Source organism: Orbicella franksi, chromosome 13, assembly GCF_964199315.1.
Source record: "Orbicella franksi chromosome 13, jaOrbFran1.1, whole genome shotgun sequence".
Taxonomy (NCBI): Eukaryota; Metazoa; Cnidaria; class Anthozoa; order Scleractinia; family Merulinidae; genus Orbicella; species Orbicella franksi.
This window is the reverse complement of record NC_138157.1, coordinates 22,692,023-22,707,774: the sequence shown is the minus strand read 5'-3', so window position 1 is coordinate 22,707,774 and position 15,752 is coordinate 22,692,023. Positions and strand designations below refer to the sequence as shown.

The 15,752-nt window shown below is 39.9% G+C and overlaps 1 protein-coding gene across 2 annotated transcripts in view; it reads right to left on the bottom strand.

The window, feature by feature from the left end:
* The window catches only part of LOC145465869 (importin subunit alpha-3-like), a 40,638-nt gene that overhangs the window by 12,180 nt on the left and 12,706 nt on the right, over window positions 1–15,752 (bottom strand). For both annotated transcript variants that reach the window (XM_081449629.1, XM_081449630.1), the window contains 9 exons: window positions 9,449–9,531; window positions 6,964–7,050; window positions 5,984–6,028; window positions 5,688–5,750; window positions 3,684–3,752; window positions 2,895–2,951; window positions 1,104–1,175; window positions 762–815; window positions 458–505 (listed from right to left, as the gene is read on the bottom strand). In XM_081449629.1, the coding sequence (XP_081305755.1) occupies window positions 458–505; window positions 762–815; window positions 1,104–1,175; window positions 2,895–2,951; window positions 3,684–3,752; window positions 5,688–5,750; window positions 5,984–6,028; window positions 6,964–7,050; window positions 9,449–9,531 (578 nt within the window). The remainder of the gene's footprint in view (window positions 1–457; window positions 506–761; window positions 816–1,103; window positions 1,176–2,894; window positions 2,952–3,683; window positions 3,753–5,687; window positions 5,751–5,983; window positions 6,029–6,963; window positions 7,051–9,448; window positions 9,532–15,752) is intronic.

Genomic DNA, 15,752 nt, shown 5'->3' with positions numbered 1-15,752 from the left:
CGACAATTGTTTCTTGTTCTACACTGAGAATTGGTCCATATTTATTTTACATAGAGAAATTTATTACTCAATTCAAAACAACAGAAAAAATGGTAGGTCACCGTACTCATTTTCAAGAAAATGACGATTTACCACAATGGCGAGGTTCAGCTGTAAAGAAAAAGCTGCTATTTTTTAGTGCGCATACGCTAATCAGGCATGAAATTATGTGCAGTAGGGATGCACAATGCCATACTGGGGAATGACCTTAAGAATAATTACCTTTTACTAATGATATCTTCATACTTTATAAAAAAATTATTTTGGTGTATCACTTGTTATAGGTTATATCACTCTATAACAACACTAAATACTTACACCCTTAGTTCTGGCAATTTGAAGTCACAAAGAGGAGGAATGTAAAAATAGCAAGCTGTTCCTTTTTAGAAGTTAGTACATTTTTATACAGACCACAAACCTTTAAAACCTCTATAATCAAGGGCACCAAGCCAGCATTAATAACGGCCTGAAAAATAACAACACAAAAACCAATTACTATTATCTGAAATCACCATAATAACAGTCATCATCATCTTCATCATAATATCTATAACAAAATTCTTGATTGTGATTGGTTCTCCGTAAGCCTATTTGTCACATAATAATACTCGGTACACAGTCATGGAGCTAAACATCTCATTAGTTATTTGTCACCTCATCTCTTCATCATGGAATAGTTGTCAATTAGAATCCTGCTTTCAGGTTTCTTGGTTGATAGTTACCTGAATTTGTTCCTTAGGACCAGCTGTAATATTTGATATTGCCCACGTTGCCTCCTATTAAATTATAAATAAAGGAAGGATTGAAGTGGAATATACATTGTTTAAGACAGAGATTGTAAGAGGTTTAGAAAGAAAATCAAATACCCAAAGCTTAACGTAAACACTGAAAAAGAAATTATCACAATAAGAAAGTGGATTAAATCTGAAGCCAGGTACACAATCTGCGGCAGTTGGGAAATTCTGAGCTCATTTACTTGACTACATATACAACCTGCCCATATAGCACAGAAGTGTTTTCCCATTTCAAATCATACTTCAACATTATGTAGAGTAAAACCTGACCTTGACAATACTGGCTTTACTATGTGTCAACAGGTTCTTGAAGTGGAACAATGCATTGTGTTGTATCACCAACTGTAACAGTATACAAAAATATATGTAACATTTATTCAGAAAATTTAAACACATACCACAGGTGGCCCAAACTCAGTGATACAAACTGAGGTAAAAATGATTTATTTCTGAGCTGTGAGTGCTTCATGACTCTCTGAAATATGTGGTGTTAAGTAATTTAATGGTGATCGACTATTGAGAACTTGAGCTCTCTATAGATAAAGACAATGTTTGGATTCACATGTTTAAAAACCAACCAGATACAAATTCAATTGTGAACCCCTGCAGGAAATGGGCTTGTATCTTAAGTTGTTTCTTCAATTGGAACATTGTCATTTGGTTGCAATGACAACAACCTCTATCCAGGTTCCCTTGGTTGCCAAACTGTTGGTGTCCCCTGAAGAGCATACCTTACTATTATAAGTTGAAATACTTTCATAAGTGTTCATCTTTTATTTACTCCGCTGGAAATAACTTGATGAGAACTTGTTTTGAATGGACCAAAAAAAATTTTCACAAAGTTCTTATAGAGAAAATAGCTTTTATTGTATGTTCCATAAATAAGCTTTACAGTACATAAGGCTGACCTATTTCTTATCTTTCCGTAAAGTGCAATACCTAGTTAAAATTTTGCTGGAAACAATAATTATTGAGTAGTCTACATGAAATTAGCCTGGGTAGCAAGCGTTCTCATACGAACAGCCTGCATTCTGGCCATGCGTAAATTGGAGCAAGAGCAAAAACTCAACGAGGCAGGGGGAGGTGGGGTGAGAGAGGGAACATTTGCCTGCAAACCCCTCGATTTTCAAAAACCCGTTCGCCCACGAACGGGGCTCCTGATTGGTGCAGCGTGGTCATCTTGAACAACTGTATCAAGTTCACTTGAATGAGTCCAGGAATAACTCGAGTGTGACTTGCACAATGTCATGGAGGAGGGTTTGCGAAATTGTGCTTGCCTCAGCGAAGATTTTTTAAACTTGACGTGGATAGTACATTGATGTTACTCAGAAGACACCACCTTTTAGAGGGTAAATACTTGATGGCTCTATTACCTGCTGGATTCAGTGAAAGCTTTTAATTTCAGCTGCTTTTGTAATTATTGATCGTACGCGAAGATCAAACAGGAACCAGGGAAGGAGAACCAATCTTTGATAGTCTCATTTGGCAACCTTGCTTAGCTTTTCTGTGTCGTTTTTTGTGTCTGGATAAGATGAGACCAAATTCTAGAACCTGGCGACTGGTTGTTGTTTTCCAGGCAAAAGCGAATTTACCCACCGGGATTTCCTCGCACTGACAATTTTCAAACAAAGGCGTCAAATTTTCGGGCGGCTCTATAATTCAAAGGTGAAATATCTTTTTAGCAGCAAGAGAATAAAATGATCATCAAGCTAATGAACGGTTAGAGTTAAACCACTGTCAGGAAAAGCTGGTCTTAAGCCGAACATTTGACTTAATGCCCTCCAAACTAGTGCAGTATGTAGATGCAAGTAGCACTATTATGATTTTAGGTCAGTGACAAAGTTGTCAATCAATAAATGAACTCAACCACGAAAACCAATGGGCACTTTTAAAAATGGAGGGGTTTGTGGGCAAGCATTCCCTCTTTCATCCGACCATCCCCTTCTTTGTCGAATTTTTGCTCCTATTTCAATTTATATGCGGCCTAGAATGCGGAAAAGCTCTAATTTGTAGCGGAATGCTTGCTACGCAGGCTAGCATGAAATATATGTCCGAGCTTGCCTGAGTCTGTTCATCTGTGCCTGTAACAACATTACCAACTGCTCGTAGAGAGGGTGTCTGTAAAGAACAACACAGTCAACAATTAGTAGTTGTCAATTATCCCAGCATCATAAAGTTCACCATGCAGTCAAAGAAACTAGACAATGAAAGGGTGAGTTTCTGTGGGACGATCTGCAGCAGAACCAATGATCCAAGAGCACTCAATCACAACATTGCATCAAACGAACCCATGAATCCTAATGCCCCAAGAAGATTCTTGGTTCCTTTGATGCACCATGATCCAAGTAATCTTGGATCACTGATCTTGATCAATCCAAAGAAACACACCTTAATTAAGTTTTGAGTTATAGCTGGCAGTCATTGCAGGGGCTTAATCATGTATAAATGCATCAGTAAACCCAGCAGCGCTTTATCATTTAATTCAAAGAGATTCCTGCATCTAGCCCAATTTCCATTTGCAATATTAGCAGTATTAGATCATAAACCAATAAGTGAGTTCTGCACACTGGGAGTGAAAAATGTGAAATGTAAAAACAAAATGTTCAAATTTAAGAACTTGCCACTAAAATCTTCATATCAGAGGGTGGATCAGGTGAAATGCTGCTTATCAGGTTTAAAACTAAAGAAAATTTTGAATTTTCTCTTCTAGATTTGGTCACAGAAACTTGTGCAGGCAAATACTGATCTAAAATGGAACTGACTCAATCCGACAGAAAACTTTGGTAGGTCATTTACAAGAGGTGGTTACAAAGGAGGAGTTTGTATGTGAATGCATCTAAACACACTTACCACAACATTAACTTCATGGTGGCCTAATAAATTGACCAACAAAGGTAGAATTCCCGAGTCAATAACAAGCTGCAGCATGAAAAGTAATCAGTCTCCTTTTAGAAAACAATATTGTATATGTACAAAATTAATCATAAGCCACACATGAATTAGGCTCAGAATTCTGGAGAAAGAGGTTTCAAGAATTTATAACTATGATAACAGTGCTTACAGAAACTGCACAGCAGTTAGCACTTTTGTTTATTGAGCAGATGTTATGTGTGAACATTCAAGGCAAGAATAATTATTAACTAGTAATGGTTATCACAAACGCCACCCCCACTTTCTTTTATTTCTACAGATTGAAGACAATTGAACTTTATTGCATGAGCTAAAACTTCTATATCTTTTTTTTGCAAACTTTATCACTCATAATGTTCCTGTAACTTAGGCATCTTATCATGGTTATTATCGAAACATTCAACTAAGTAAACTAAAGCAACACTTTCTATTTTTCATTCCATTCCAGACAGCCGTGAGTTTTTGTTTGAAAGATCACAAAAAGTACTTTCTGAAAAAAAGTTTCCTTCATGGAAACTAATATTTCTGTTACAAAAATTTTACTCAGTAGAACTTAAGAAAAAATGGTTAAAAATTCTAGAGAAACAAAACATTATGTCAAACCACTCTGCTGTTTGAATTTGATGATGAAACAAACCATTTTTCTTGTTATAAGAGCAAACGTATCTCGAAAGTAGGACAGCAGTTGAGAAATCATCTGGAACTTGCTGTCACGATTTTTTCCTGGGACAAGTAGGAGGAGGAAGCACCCGGCAAAGAAAAGACCTTTCTCTGCAATTCCCCTCCTTCCCCTACCCTCTTGCTAAGGCCTGATACTCAGGTTATTAACAGAAGTATCGCATTACTGTCACCTCTAATCTATATATGCAAATTAGAGTCAAATTTTTTGTCCTCATCGAAAACGCTGCAAAACGTTTACATTCACCTTTGGATTCCTGCCAAGTCACTCAGCCGTGACAATTTGAGCTCTGCACCATGAAAGGTTACTCAACACAAATGAGCAATCTGAATAAACGACATGCCAAAGGTAGAACTGGCGATCGGAAGTATTTTAGTCACAATTGAACACGAGTGAAGCAACACTTGCCTCAAATATCGAGATTTACCGGTACTTCAGAATAACTAACAATACCTTCTGAGTTGTTTTTATCCCAAAATCCAACTACAGGATCTTTGAAATCGTTTTCAATTTGTTCTATATCAGAATCTCCGCCATCTTGAAGAGAGTTTACTTGATCGCGGTGTGTTTATTCGACCCCCAGAAAACTTTCGGCAATCCTTTGAGAGTCGTGTTCTCAAAAAATTGAGATTTTTTCTGCTACAGCGAAATTTTCCTCCCTTTATGCAGGGACCTCTAGGGTGCCTCCTCGGGTTTTGGCCATCTGGGCCAAAACCTTGTGGGGGTAATAATTATTTTCAGGTAAGCAGTACAATAGTATGAAATCAATGTCAGCACTTCCTCTGAGCACTCTTACCATTAATTATAATAATTATAATTGCTATGTTTTGATCAGTCTACCCCCTATAACTAAATAAAAAGTAAGTTTATTTGATATTAGAAGTGCATAATGCACCATTCTTTAGTTGTGAACCACCTGTTATATTTCTGAGATAACTGGCCAGCCATGTCAGACAGAAATGCTTTAATTGTTCATACAGAACCAGACTCAGATGGCTTTAAGGTCAAAGATCTGACTTCACAGCTGGATCTTTCCTATATATGTACTAGCACCAGTCTGGTACTGGTTAATTTAATTAAGCTTGAATACCCTCAGCTCCAATTAACTGTTAGTTTCCTTGATATTTTCTATAACCATTTACATAATTATAACACTTCTCATGCAATTAATCTGAGTGTGTACACTGTATAGTCAATAATGATTGATTTTTATTACAGCAAGGAAGCTGAAAGACAGTTGTGATATTAAAAAGGAAAATTCTTACTTGTATTCTATCATTTGTTCCATCCGTCAAATACGACAAACCCCAACATGTGTCAGAGAGAATCTAGAATAAATTAATAACAGACAAACTGAGCTTGCTTGTTAAGTAATAAAATTAACATCTGTCTCACAGGCTTAACTTAGTCATTCTCGTCTAGAATTTATACACATCCCACTCATTAATCACATGTGTATAGCTGTGCTGGATTTAGATTCCAAATACTCAAATTTGAAACTTAGCTCTTAATCCTAAGGTACAGTATGGTGAGCACAATCCTTTTGAGTAAACTATCATACCTCTTTATCCGTATGAGTGATCAGATGAGCCAGAGCAGGAAGGATCTGAAATGATTATTAAGCATAAAGAAAAAAAAAACTTACGCTCTTAGTTGGTTAGACAAGGAAAGCTCAGTACTCCCACATGGTACAAAACTGAGAAGACCGTTATAAAAGCAAAAAAAGCTGTGTTTAAAATGTGAGATCCATGAAAGCTGCTGTCAATCATAAAAATGGTGATGTATAGCTCACAGTTATTACAACTGTCACAGGCCAGAGAAGTTGGAAGAGGAGAAAATCACACACCAGCATGCAAAGGAAACCAATTTTGGGGCTCACCAGCTTTGGGCAAGCTGTAACTATGATGTACTAACCCAAAAGTCATTCTCACAAGCCACCAAAAAATTCATCTTTTACTAACAGTAGTTCCATGATTTGAATTTCCTGGTAAACAATTTCCCCAAGAAATGTCACTCTATCACCAACCCATCAATAGGCCCTTTGCTCCTAAGCCATCACGTGAAATTATGGGCTAGCTATAACTTAATGAATGCCAGAAATGGAAAAAGCATGTCAAAAATATCAAAATGGCCAAGTTTAGTCATAGTCACAGTTGTCGTCGTAGTAGTAGACTTTATTGGTGAGGGTAACATTTAACATTTGCAAGGTCTTGCTCTCCAGCAACACTTTCCATACAAATCCATGCAAATTTTCCGAAAACTCAAATGGTCATATAAACTTACTCTTTAATGCCAGGAACCTCAAACTTGGCCATTTTGGTATTTTCGATGCGCTCTTTCCATTTCTGACATTCTTTAAGTTATAGCCCATAATATACCAGCTGCAAAGGGCCTATTGCCTAAAGTGAAGGACAGATTCCACTAGCTCGATAGCAAAATCCACAAGCTCTGGTACTATCAAACACCACTTCCTTGCACACTGCACACGGCATTATAATTGCTGTAATTTAAACAAGTGAGCATAAATATTGTTGGACACACCTGCTCTACTGCTGCCTTCTCAGGAGCTGGGTTTTTATTTCGGCACAAGTTTGACAGTGTCCATGTTACATTACGAAGAAATTGAATCTGCAACACAAAACACCACGAGAAAGAGTTTATGATGGGTAAATATCTATATACATTGCCAGGAATCCTGGATCTCACTGCCTATTGCAATGCCCTTCTTTTTGTGATGAAACTACAAGATTTGCAGCATGTCACTATCTGAGCCTTCAGCTACAGTATAACTCAGACTTCCACATGTCCATAGCATAAAACACAGGACTTTCAAGGAGTATTTTAAAGTTTTTTTTCATGTAAGACTAATTAGTATTATTGAGTACTAAGTACCCACAGAGGTCACTATTAGGGGGAAAAAAATTAAAAGTGGTCTTTTATATTTTAAAGGAGCTCAGTCAGGGTGTTTTGTCTTGTTTTTGGCCACGTACATAATCTCCTTTAAATGGAAGGAATAGTTTACCAAGACAGAAAAACATCAAAGAGATACCGGTAATAATACACCATAAAGGAACAAGGATCGTCAAGGATGGCGAACATTGACATGGATTGCAAACGACGAATTTGAAAAATTTAGGCTAAACTTTTCAAAATGTGCAAACCACGACTGAGCTCCTTTAAATAGTTTTAAAGCAGGAAAATTACAAGTCCTCTTCCTTCTCAAGATCTTCCAGGAAGAGGAGACAGCCTAGAACATTCAAGAAATTCCAGTGGGTGTATAATAAATAAACCCTGACTACAGTGACTGTGTAAGTCTAGTTTTCCTGTGTTAAAAAAATAGCAAACAAATAAATATACAGTGTGTTACAATATTAAAACTGGGAGGATTTGGAATCTGCTCTGCCTCATGTTTCTTAGAAATTCTTAACATGACACTACAGGTGTTAGACTCAATCAATCAGGATATTATATTATTTATTATTATACACCTTTACTTCGTGAAAAATTAATAATTAAGTCAGTGGTTTCATAAATATTTTCAGCAGGAGGGGAACTGGTTTTCACAGGTGGACAAAACGTTTTGAACTGAACTTGTTGGAAAAACTTTCCTCTAGATAGTCAAACCTGGCAGGCAAAAAAGCCAGTCGATTTGAGAGGTATCGAATGGTCCCATTCAACTTAAATACGACTATTACCAGTACTATTTGACCTTCAGAACTCGTACAAGAGCTTGCCAGATCTGTATGGCTGTAATTGGTTAGATTCTAGAAGCCTACAAATAAATAAAGCTGCATTGCATTGAATTTTTTTCAGTCAATCAGCGGGAAACCAGTTTGCTGATCATCAAAACCAAAGCCCAAAATGCTTGATAGAACGAATGTCATGTTATTTACATTTCAAAAGAACTATTCAACCGAAAAAACACACCTTCCATTTTAGTGTCAGGTCAGAAAGAGATGGCAAACTTTAAATCGTGGGCTTTGGATCTAGTAGATCTCCTTGAGAGCTCTAGAAGTTCTTCAGCGTCCATGCACTGACTCACGTGAAACTATGTGACACTGCTGAGATTGGTTGAACCACCCTAGCTTTGCACTTATTGTTCCGATTTGGAGGTGTCAACCAGATTATTAGCTAGTGCTTGGTGCAAAACAACGTAAAAGAGAGGCTCTGGCTAGCAGAAAATTTACGAAGTACTTGAAGTACTCGCTGCTTGCCATCTGCATTTTCTAAAGTGCTCGCTGCTCGCAAGAAAAATTTAACAACCGCTTGTACTCGCAAAAATAAACACACTGCTTGCATGCTTGCAAAGACCATTCAATACCCCTACTTTGCCCAGTGCCTGGCCCTTATTGAAATCACTGTAAAGTACATCGTGTAGAAAGCATTCATTTGTCTTTTGCTAATGTGTCCCAGATTTGTCCAATCACGGACCGTAATAATATTATTTCAGACTAATGACAACACAGTCAACGACTATCTGATTGGCTCCAAATAGACATTTCCCACATCTATTCTTTCTTGTTGCCAACGATTATGGTCGCTGTAACAATTGTTGTGTACCATGCTGCTAATTGAGGGTTCTGATTTCAATGATTGAAGGCGGCATGTTAATCAAGATTAACAACTGCATTGCTAAATGGAGGTTGGGTGCCTGAGACATCCAGGAGCTTTAACTATTGGCAGCCAGCTCCTAGATAAAGACTGCTCCCATGGCTGGCAAATCATGGCAAACCAAGCCATGAGCCCCCATGCGGTAGGGGGAGACAGGCACCTGTCACACTGAATTATCAGTGGAAAGAGGGAGGGAAGGGAGGGGGAATGCTTAAAGACGTGCTCCCATGCAAGACAACACTCACTGTAAATGCTATGGCTGTGAAGGCTGCCAACACGTCTTAGCCTGGGAGCACACGGAGTCCTGGTGGATGCGCATATCAAAACACCACTGACCACTACAGGAACGCAGGCATTCTCCCTTAAATTGCATTTAACTACATTCAAGGTGTTGACAATAATACTGTTTTCTTACATTGATGCCTGGCTGAATTATTCCTAGTAAAGGTCCCAAGGCACCATGGGCTAACACAAAGTTTCTAAGATTTGGTCCATCACCTAAAACAAAGAATTATCAACAGCACACTCAGGCAATAAATAACAATGTGATTGGTGAAATAAAGTCCCTTACAAAAGAAGCACATTTTTCATGGTACAAGTGAATATTCTTGAAAACTCCTATAGTACAGGGGGTTTTCCTACAAGGTGATATTTCTAATTAGGATTTTGTTTGTGTCCTCTGATACTCCCAGGCACAAATCAATTCCATTGTGTATTGAGGGCATTATAGGTGACAGAGTTGTAAGTTAATAGGGCATGTGCTGTGCATAGGCAACAGTTGAGTTGTACTGACATGGATACCAAAAGAGAAATGCAAGGAAGGCAGACCCAAAAAGACATGGAGAAGCTGTCCAGTGCACAAGGCCCAAAGTATCCTGTGAGACAAGAGAAGCAGCAGCATCGCTTAGAATTCTGAATGTTGCATCCAAATTTTCAATACAAAATGGGTGATTCCAGAAAATATCTACACCCTACCATGGGCGGCATGAACATTTTAATCTCCCCTTCCCTTTGGAAATCCCAAAATGCTCTACCCCCCCCCCCCCCCGTAAGGATCTTGAGGCATAAAAGAACACAAAAACAGCTTTGTGAGAAGGCTCTGTAATTCTGTAGTTCTGAAAGTCCTACATACAGCAACTGTGTTCCCTATCTCACGTCAGTGCTGGGTAACCAGGCCACTATCTCACAATACTGTTACATCCTCCTCTTCCATTGAAACATGAAACAAGCTCTGAGTAGCAACAAACAAAATAATTTAACAATTATGTCAGTAAAATAACGAATTCAAGAAGTCCACAGAGGCAAATGTAACTACCCTCATAAGGTTCATACTAACATAAAATGAAAATATAACAAAGTAACAATTCTGCTTGAGTGCACCCCTCGGGGCTGGCAGTAGTCCTTGAAATGGATCAGGGTCTTAATTATGCACCCTCTGGTGGATTTTCTTTCAGTTGGCTGTGGGCTCTCTGGCCAGAGGTCTTTGGGGGGTCTCTGGTCATCTTGGAGCTGTGTCCTCAGGCAAAGATGTGCCCTGCTAGATGGGCTCTATGACTCTTTGGGACTGGTTATCTAATGGAGGTGGCTCATATGGTTCCACTCCAGGACTCTCTTGTATCTGCATCAAATCCTTCCTGTTTCTCCTGTATTTCGTCCCTTCTAGCACTACTTCATAGGACCTTGGCATGACTTTCTTAAGGCATGTTGCTTTCCTCCACAGCATTCAGGGATTTCTTGGATCCAGCTTCATTCTTACCATGTCTCCTTGTTTGAGGTCTTAGTTGCTTGGCCCCTCTGACATAGTAGCGTGCTTGTTTCTCTCTTTTCTTTACTGCAAGTTCCTCAATGGGCTTGGGAAGTTTGGGTTTCAATAATCTTGCTGAAGTTGGGAGGGAGTCCCGGTTCTCCTTCCCATCAGTCTCTGTACTGGCGAGGAGTCGAAGCCTTTGGTTGGCGTATTCCTCCAGTCCAGGAGAGCAAAGTAAGGATCCTTGTGGTAGAACTTACCTTTCTTGAGGATTCGTTTGGCTGTGTTGACTACCTTCTCAATTTTTCAGTTTGTTCGAGCACAGTGTGCACTGGATGTGATATGCTCAAAGTTCCATTCTTTAGAAAACATTTTGAAATCCAGTGAGGAGAATTGAGGACCATTATCACTTCTGACAATGTTGGGGATGCCATGAGTGGCAAACTGTGGTTTCAGACTTGTAATTACTGATGAAGCTCTTGTACCGGACAGGGCTCATATCTCAAACAAGTTGGGGTAGTCATCAAATAGGATTATATACTCTGTCTTATCCAGTGTAAATAGATCCACAGCAACCTTTGACCAAGGCCTGTTGGGTACTTTCTGTGGCACGAGGGGCTCTTTGGGTTGTTCCATGCGAAATGAATTGCATGTTCCGCGAGCAAAGACAGTCCCTGACAGCTGCAGACATCCCACATCAATACAGGATTCCCCTTGCTCACCTGAGGCAACCCTCGATGCCGATGTGTCTCGCATGGATTTTCCTGAGCATTTCCAGTCGGATAGCTGCTGGTACTATGACTCTGTCCCCTCTGAAGAGTATTTCATCTTGTACAGTCAGTTTGTTTCAGTAAGTGTAAAATGCACAGATTTCTGATGGCACTGCTTTTCTGCTCTCTGGCCACCCCAGCTCAATAGCCTGCTTCAATTGGTGCAGGACTGCATCATTCTTAGTTTTCCCTTGAAAATCTGCAAGACGCTCCCTGGTCACAGCAAGATGTTGAGTCATGTCGATTTCTTCTACTGATTGGATGAATTTTAGTTCATTCTGTGAAACATGGTCTGACAAAGGTAGATGCGCTCTGCTCAAGGTGTCCACAATGAACATCTGTTCCCCTTTCTTGTAAACAACATTGACTTGGTAGTTCCACAAGCAATTCATTTGCTGGAATCTCTTTGGGGCTGCCAGTAGTGGTTTCTTCAGTATAGCCTCCAAGGGCTTGTGGCCGGACTCTACAATGACCTCTTGGCCAAAAATGTACTGATCAAACCGCTCACGCGCATGTACAATTGCGAGAAGTTCCTTCTCAATCAGGGCATAATTTTTCTATATGGCTGCGAGTGCCCCTGATGTGAAAGCTACAGGATGGGTGTCCTGCAACAGGGCAGCTCCAAGCCCTGATTGTCATGCATCGCACTGTAGGGTGCACATCATAGTAACGCAGTGCAGGGTGCCTAGTGATGAACTGCTTCACATCTGTGAAGGCTCTTTCGTGGACTTATTCCAGTGCCATTCAACATCCTTGTCTTTTAGATATCTCAGTGGTTCCATGACTGTGGACAGATGTGGCAAAAACTTTGAGAGGTAATTTGCCATACCCAGGAACCTCTTTACTGACTGTACATCAGTGGGCTTTGGAATCATCAGGATTGCCTCAGGATTACTTTCTTTGGGTCTGATTTCCGTCCATCAGCTGTAAGCAAATGGCATATGTACGGTACTTCAGTATGTCTAAGGCAGACCTTCTCTTTGTTGAGGGTTAGACTTGTCTCCCTGGCTCTTGCAAGGACGATCCTCAGGTTCTTGTCATGATCTGAGGTGGCAGTCTCCATTTCGTCACCTTCTCTGTACATCAAAAGGTTATCAGCAATCACCACAGCTCCTTTGATATCTCCAAAGGTACCATTCATCCTCTTCTGAAACTTCTCGGGTGCTGAAGAGATGCCACAGGGCATGCGTAACCAGCGATACTAACTGAAAAGTGTATTAAGGGTTGTGAGTTTGCTGGAGGCATCATCCAGTTGCACTTGCCAAAACCTGCTTTTCACGTCAAGTACAGAGAACACCTTTGCTTTGCTGAGCCTGGTGGCAACTTCTTCAATGGTAGGCAGAGGGTAGTGAGGCTGCTTGATGGCTCTGTTTAGATATTTAGGATCAATACATATTCTGAGCTTGCTGGGCTTGACCACTGTGACCATATATGTACTCGATACCCAACATGTTGCTTTGCTCACCTGGGCCAAGATTTTCTCCACTACCATTCTTTCCAATTCCAGTCTTAATGCCTCTCTTAAGGTGACAGCTACTTTGCGGGTTGGGTGTATGACTGGTTTTGCTGCAGGGGGCGATCTCCATGTGGTGAGGGCCTGTGAGGCATCCAAAGCCTCCAAAACATCTGCATACTGTCAACATGTGGTCACTGAGGACTGTCTTTGACATTGGCGGTGAGTGTTGGCTGTCTTGAGTTGCTGTATCTATATGATGAAGGGAGTCTTTCACCAGCACTTTTAAGAAGTTCAACCTTTGGCATAATTTTACACTCAGAAGTGGTCTCACATCCCTATCAACGACTTGGAATACAAGGATGTGGGAAGAATCATCCTGTGTGCACTTGAGTTTGCAAGGATGTACCCCATAGTGTACATAACTGCTCCATTGTACATGGTTAACTTGGCGTTGCTTTTCTCAATATAGAGGTCATCAGGGTCTCCCATAACTCCTGCAAAGTCCTTCAGTGGTAGAAGGTTGGAAGTTGCTCCACAGTTGAGCTGAAACTTGACATTAGCATTGTTGTTTACCATCATCGTCACAAACGATTGACTTGCAACTTCATCATCATCCTTGGTGGTCAGTGATCTAACTTTGTGAGTAACCATGTCAATAAAGAATTTGTCTTCAGTATCATCTTCTGTTTCTACCAGGTGGAGTTGTTTGCCTGTTTTACTTGGTCTTGTTTCTTTTTGATCTGCACTTGGATGCAAAATGGTTTGCCAAACCACACTTCTGGCACTTTGAACCATACGCTGGGCAAAAGTTCTTGTTCCTTGGATGTCTTCTGCCACAGAATTTGCAATCTATCATTACAGGGAATTTACTAGGCGTCTTTTTAGGAGGTTTCTCTGTAATAATCACACTAACTGATTCCTCGGTTGTCTTGTCTGTATTTATTTGCTTCAGCTGGACCTGAGTGAGTTCGGCTGACCTGACCTTCACAGTAACAGTTTCCAAGGTTAGCTTTGCATCTCTCAGGAGCCTTTCTCTTACTGAGGAATCCTGTATTCCAGAGACGATCCGATTGCAGATAAGAGATTCTTTGAGTGCTCCAAATTCAGAAGTGTCCGCTAAATTTTTTAAAATAGTCACATTATGATGGTGGTCAATAGACTCTCCACTTTCTTGATTTCTTGAGAAAAAACATAGCGTTCATAAATGGTGTTCTTCCTCCCGTTGCAGAACAACTTGAATTTCTCCAAAACCAAAAGTGTTGTATAGAACATGTTCACGTTGGAAAAAAGGGTGATGAATTCAAAATTGCCAAGGTTTGTGTCTGTGTGTAAATCAAAGGTAACCACTGTTTTGACACCATGTAAGGATCTTGAGGCATAAAACAACACAAGAACAGCTTTGTGAGAAGGCTCTGTAATTCCGTAGTTCTGAAAAGTCCTACATACAGCAACTGTGTTCACTATCTCATGTCACTGCTGGGTAACCAGGCCACTATCTCACAATATCATTACACCCCCATGCCCTCAAAATTCCAAAATCGTTAACCCTACATACAACTGTGTTCACTATCTCACGTCAGTGCTGGGTAACCAGGCCACTATCTCACAATATTGTTACCCCCATGCCCTCCAAATTCCAAAATCGTTAACCCCTCCTCCCCTCCGGAATTTCTGATTTTTTTTCATACCCTCTGGAATTCCACTCTGACTACCTAAAACTTCCACCAAATGGGAAACTTACTCTTTTTCCCCCACCAAGAAAATTCTGCTCACAATTTTCGGTCAAGCAAACAAGCAACTCTAGTTTGTCAACGTTTAATAAAGTACACCACAGCTTTCCCTCCTAAGTGTTTTCTATAAGTTGCTTACCACCAAATAAAACTTTTTGTTTTCAGTTGATTAGCTTCATATTTTCAAGAGAGTAGATCATATTGATACCAGTGGAAGACAAAAGTAAAGTTCATGATGTGCCGTAACCCGCCATATTGAAAATTGCATCCATTGAGTAGCTGTTGACCACTAGTAATGTAGCCTACAAATCTGTCACGCATTCCATGTGGAAATGAGAGACTGTTGCAAGTTTTTCTCATGCAACAAGATCGTCAATCGCCAATTTCAGATTGGAAAGAAACACAGACTTGTCGTATAGTTTATTAAACTATCAACTAATTCATCAACTGTAAGGCCTTTTCGATGTGGAGCTCGCTACACAACTCATTCTCTCACTTTTCCGCATAATCACTAACACCTGCCTGATCGATCTTTATCCTTCCTCCACAGTCGGTTCGTGCTTGATGATTTACAAACTGGAAAAGTTATCAGATCAGCGATTTCAAGCAAAGCTTCCCCCTCTGGAAATTCAGGGCTGAAACCCCCCACCCCATGCATTTGGAATTCCAAACTGCGTTAACCCCAATGCCTTCAAAATTCCAGTCCAAGAAACCCTTCCTCTTCCTCGGAATTCCAAGATGCCACACCTGGTATGGTATGGATATTTACTGGAATCTCTGTTTCGCTAATCGAGATTTAATATGATTGTTCAAGACGTCATCCAACTTTTTGCTCCTATTTAGACAGCAGTTGTGAGAGGAGGACATGAAGTGTTACAAGAATCATACCAACCAAACACATTATTTAGTACTTGCATTAATCAGAAAGTAATGGGAACATATATCAGGAAAATTCTAAGTACCATCTGGCAGCCATTCAAACAAATCACACATTATTTTGTAACTCTTGTTGACAT